Source organism: Otolemur garnettii, unplaced genomic scaffold (genome assembly GCF_000181295.1).
Source record: "Otolemur garnettii isolate 467f Iridium unplaced genomic scaffold, OtoGar3 scaffold00011, whole genome shotgun sequence".
NCBI classification, from domain to species: domain Eukaryota; kingdom Metazoa; phylum Chordata; class Mammalia; order Primates; family Galagidae; genus Otolemur; species Otolemur garnettii.
Window position 1 is genome coordinate 8,398,844 of NW_003852406.1, and position 5,636 is coordinate 8,404,479.

The 5,636-nt window shown below is 36.2% G+C and overlaps 1 protein-coding gene across 1 annotated transcript in view; it reads right to left on the reverse strand.

Annotated features, from left to right (window-relative positions):
* The window catches only part of NEDD4 (neural precursor cell expressed, developmentally down-regulated 4, E3 ubiquitin protein ligase), a 75,657-nt gene that overhangs the window by 4,973 nt on the left and 65,048 nt on the right, over positions 1-5,636 (reverse strand). The window contains exons 16-23 of the mRNA XM_012801790.2: positions 4,805-4,926; positions 4,651-4,721; positions 3,177-3,272; positions 2,762-2,835; positions 2,447-2,507; positions 1,539-1,598; positions 1,342-1,449; positions 501-597 (exon numbers count right to left, since the gene is read on the reverse strand). Coding sequence (XP_012657244.1) covers positions 501-597; positions 1,342-1,449; positions 1,539-1,598; positions 2,447-2,507; positions 2,762-2,835; positions 3,177-3,272; positions 4,651-4,721; positions 4,805-4,926 — 689 coding nt within the window. The remainder of the gene's footprint in view (positions 1-500; positions 598-1,341; positions 1,450-1,538; positions 1,599-2,446; positions 2,508-2,761; positions 2,836-3,176; positions 3,273-4,650; positions 4,722-4,804; positions 4,927-5,636) is intronic.

Sequence of the window (5,636 nt, forward strand, 5' to 3'; positions counted from 1 at the left end):
CCCGCCAAACAACAATGATGGCTGCAACCAAAAAAAAAAATGGCCGGGCGTTGTGGTGGGTGCCTGTAGTCCCAGTTACTTGGGAGGCTGAGGCAGGATACTCGCTTGAACCCAGGAGTTGGAGGTTGCTGTGAGCTGTGATGCCATAGCACTCTACCCAGGGGGATAGCTTGAGGCTCCGTCTAAAAAAAAAAGAAAAAAAGAAAAACACTAGAGGTAATGCTTTCTCTGAAATGGAAACATAGTGGGAATAGGATTGAAGTTCAAGAATGGAAAGTAACTCAGGCCATTTGATGTTTCCAGTTTTCTCCTTCATTAATTGATTAGAAGATGTAAATATATTTTGGCCTACTTCAGTGTATCTGACTATTTAAAAATCTTAATTCTTTTTAAAATTAAGCTAAATGTTAGTATGAACGATAGAAGCTTTCAGACTAATCAGACATGAAAAAGACAAATGGCATCACTCCATTTTTTAATGAGCTATGGAAAGTCCTTACCATATAGTTCAGCAAATCCATTCATAGGCACACGGGACGTGCCAGTGACAAACTGAAGTAATCTGATTCTTTTTTCTGAATCCATCATTAAAACAGCCTAAAGAAGATAAAAACATCATTAGGGAACATGACTGCACTAAAAGGTAAAAAAATTATACTGAAAAATATGCTATCAGAATTTAGTTAGAGCATTAATAAACACGTATTAAATTTACATGTTTCTTTTAGCTGAATTTGCATTTATGGATGGTTTATAAAGTTCTTGAAAAGTTTACTTATAAGGCTCCATGGCAACTCTTTAGAATGGAATTATAACCTACTGAAGTAACAAAATTTCTATTCTCATGTGACTTGTGGCTTTTTAAAAATTATATTTAGCAATATTATTGAATGGCATGCCCATTTCTCTATGAGAAAATTTAAAGGAACTATGTAAAGATACCCTGTAGGTTATTTCAAGTTCTCTTAGGATACCTACTTTAATAGAGAACTAGGTACCTATCTCAGCCTATCATCAGCATTTACTACATTTTGAACACTTAACTTATTTATAAATATTATAGAAGTTAGATCATACCCAGGAGGTATGTATATATAGAAAACAAAATAAAAAATTTGCTGGTATATATTTTTCTTTTCTTTTCTTTTTGGCCAGGGCTGGGTTTGAACCCACCACCTCTGGCATATGGGGCCAGCGCCCTACCCCTTTGAGCCACAGGCGCCGCCCTGGGCTATATTTTTCTGTATTACCTATATATAATCCACGGGTACAGTTAAGAATGGACTTAAATATGACTGAATCTGTCAAAAAGAAGGGATGAAAATATAAATCGTAAGTTACCTTCCAGAACCACTGTATGACCTGATGATTCACACTGTAGCCATTTTTATACTTTGTATGTTCTCTCCAGTCGTTCACATCAACATCTCCCAATCCGCACATAAGAAGCTACATCATGAGAAATGTCAAACTGTGAGCAAGAAAAGTACTTGCAAGAGGGTACAAAATTCCTGTTTTCAAATAAAAATAATACTTGCCTCTAGTTCATTTTCATCAAAAATTTTGATGAGATCCTGTGGTATTAGTTCAAAAAATCCCTGGAAGAAAAAAAATTTTTTTCTTAAAAACCTGGTTAGCAGGGTCATTTCCCCCTTATCCGGGGTTGGCTGATTCCTCTACAGCAGCAGTTCACAACCTGTGTGTCGCGACCCACAGGCACTGTATTAAAGGGCTGCGGCATTAGGAAGGTTGAGAACCGCTGCTCTACACCTTCCTCGTCCCTTCCACTGCCTCTTCTAGATCTCTCTCTCTGCTGGTATTTCACTTTTTACATCTGTGTCCCTCGAAAGCAGGGCTTCTATCTGCTTTTGCCTAGCACAGCACCACACACATAGGCTGCAGTACTGAATAAATAAAAGCATGTGATACATACTTAACAGAAGAATTTATGTTAGCTTAAGAAATGAGTGCTCTGACAACAGCTTGTATATCCATCGACTGGGGAGGTTTAAGTAACTTCTGAATTCATATTATGAATAAAACACAGCAACAAAGAAAGCTAGATATATTCACAAGATCTCTAATGAATATCTGAAAAGGGAAGTAAGCTAGTCACAAAACAACATATAGGATGCAATTTCAATAAATAATATGTTACTCTCTCCCCACAGCATTCTTATCCCTTTGCTCTCCCTAAGGCTACTGAAGGTGAGGGAGTGGGATTGGTAAAGGTGGGGGGAATTTGGGGACTGAATGTTTATTTTCTAGACTTCTTGAAAGATTGAATTTTAACAATGAGCATCCAAAATATTCATGCACTATTTTGTTGACATAAAATATAACTTAGAAAGGTTTTATAAAGCAAGCTGTATATTTGTTTTTCTCAGCTGTGATGAAGCCTTATAGATTTACTCTGAAATTATTGAAAACAAAAGAAAATGAATACCTCTTTAAAAGCAGCCATTTGCTTCTGGATCCGGTTTACAAATCGCCACTGTATTACAAGACTAAAAAGAAACAAAACATTTCATTCTTTTTTTGCATGAACCAGAAATAAATTTTAAGCCATATTTTTTCCAGTTAGCAAGAAAACATAAAGACTAAGCCCAAGGCAGATGTTGAACATGAGTGTGTGACACGGCATTGTTCCAGAAAAAGAAGATTGAGATTCTGGCCAGAGGGGGAGAGAAAAAAGGTAAGAAGACTCTTTTTGGAATAAAATACAACATTATTTTCAGTAAAATACTAATAAAATACTTACTAAATATATTCCTTTTTGTTCTTATTGGTGACAACTATTTCTGATCCACCAGTTTTCAACTCATGTTGATGTGTCTAAAATTAAACACAATCCCTTTATGTATTATTTTAGTGAGAAAAAACTTTTAAAGTATACATATTTTATCATACCAAAAACCCGGTGTTTATAAATTGATTCCAGTCAAAAGCTAAAAAGCTTAGAAACCTTAAAATATTAGTCTTACTAAATAAAAATGGAATGAGTTAGATGTCACAGAAAGAACACATTCTTGCTTATAGAAAGCTTATGTTACTAGAAAATAAATGTAAAAACAGAGCATAGAAATGTATTGAACACATGCAGTACCATCTAAACGTAAGTTACAACATTTGTTTTACAATTTATGTACCATTTTAATTGATCGAATGTCACAAACCTGTCCAAAGAGTTCTTCATCTATGACAAACCTGAGGTCCAATTCCGTTGGGTCATTTTCAAGAATCCATCTTAGGGAATTGTAATATTCACTATCCTAGAATGGGGAAGATCACATATATAACATGTTTATATATAACAAAGACACCTGAACTTGCAAAAAAAGTATGTTGAGGGGCTGAATAATTGGGAGAAAGATAAGAAGGTCAGTTGGACATCTTTCTGTACTCACACATGTATTACAAAGAGATGGACAAAAAAAAAAAAAAGAGAGATGGACGTCAGGTAAGTACAAACATAAAAATGTGCCAATTGATACAGTAGTGCCCACTTAAAAGTCCAGAAGTCTATATATGTGAGAGTGGGGGAGCGATGGGTTTTATAACCCAATTAAAGGGTTAATAAATAAAGCAGTGTTCTGATAAATCCTTACTTTCATGGATACCAGGAGCAATCTAGCACCTTTCTTTCTTTCTTTTTTTTTTGAGACAGAGTCTTACTATGTCGCCCTCAGTAGAGTGCAGTGGCGTCACAGCTCACAGCAACCGCTCACTCTTGGGCTCAAGCGATTCTCTTGCCTCAGCCTCCCAACTAGTTGGGACTATAGGTGTCTGCCACAACGCCTGGCTATTTTTTGTTGCAGTTGTCATTGTTTAGTGGGTCCAGGTTCGAACCCGCCAGCCCTGCTGTATGTGGCTGGCACCCTACCCACTGAGGGACCGGTGCTGAGCCTCTAGCACCTTTCTTACATGCCGATCAGACTGTGTGTGAAATGTTTAAGTAGCTACAAGGAGGCTGTTGTTTATTCCTGGCCCAAGTTAAAGAAAAATCTCAAATATAGCAGCTCCAACTCAATTACAGTCTTATGACTTACAAAAAAGTCATACTGTTTGCACTTACAATGTATATTAAGGAAAGAATAAAAAGTATACTTGGAACTGAGGAAGAGGTCTTAGAATCCATGCGTGCACATTGTATGGGGTTATTCAGCAGCACAGGTAGTGAATAACAAGGCTATATAGTCAGGGATTTCATCTTTGGGTTTCTGTTTCCTTGGAGGGGCCTAACCACAAGCCTTTGGACTATCATTTTTAAAATATACACCATTCATCAATGAGATCATGGTTCAAGTACTGATGCAAAAGATACGTAGCTGTTGTTCGACATATTGAAGTATTTGGGGGAAGTTCACTGATACGTACAACCTACTTTGAAATGCATGAGAAAACTAAGATGGATTGACAGATATGTGATAAAGTGACTACAGAAAAAAGCCGATGATGGATGGTAGATGCAAGTGTGAGTATAAAAATTTCAACTTTATGTATTAGGAACTTTTTGTACTAAAATGTTTAGGGAGAAAGTTCATTTGTATTTTGAAACAATTTTTTAATTTTTTATCGTTAAAAGTTAATCCTTTAAAATGTTCCAGTTGCATAAGTTACACTTGCATCACAGAAGGGAACAGGACATACCACTGATTCCATGTCGTGAAGTGTTATTGGCTTGTGCAGCATCATCTTGTAAAATGGGCGGATGAAGAAACCTTGCAAGATTTCAAATACATTTAAAGTGATTATCAAGTAAAAGAAGACAATTACATTCAGAAGTTTTATCGTCAATACTGACCATCCAACAGTTTGCCATGATAAACTGCCATGCCAGCTACCCGACCAATAAACTTGAAGTATGAGAGGTGATCCTCATTGCACAGTCCAGAGTTTGGATTTATCTGTAGGGTATAATTATCCCTGTAAAGACAACCACATTTAAATGCTCTTCTTGAAACATTTTTATACAGCAAATAATTATAAATTACCTCCCTCTTTTGGGTTGTTTACCTCTATGAGAAACACATTCAACCACTGGATTCAATGGTTTTAAAAATAGTTACTTCTATCAAAAGGTAGAAATGATCTAAATGGCCATCAATGGGTGAATTAATAAAATATATTAATAGCATATACAAATAATGGAATATTACTCAGCCTTAAAAAGGAAGGAGATTCTGACACGTTACAACATGGAGGAACCCTGAAAACATGATACAGCAAAGAAAAACCAGCCTGTCACAAAATACTGGATGAGTCCACCTAGATACTTAGAGTAGTTGAATTCATAGAGACAGAATGTAGAATAGTGGTTGCCAAGGAAAAGGGAGTTAGTGTTTACTGAGTACAGAGTTTCATTTTGGGAAGATAAAGTTCTTGAGATCGATGATGGTTGCATAACACTGTGAATGCACAATGCTAAATTTTGTCATGTAAAAAGTTACTTCTGAAACATGAGTTATGATCTTTTGCTTGCATAACATACATTTTCCTTGCCTCAAACAACTCTTTTTTATTTTTATTTTTATTTTTGAGACAGTCTCAAGCTGTTGCCCTGGGTAAAGTGTTCTGGCGTCACAGCTCACAGCAACCTCAAGCTCTTGGGCTTAAGCGATTCTCTTGCCTCAGCC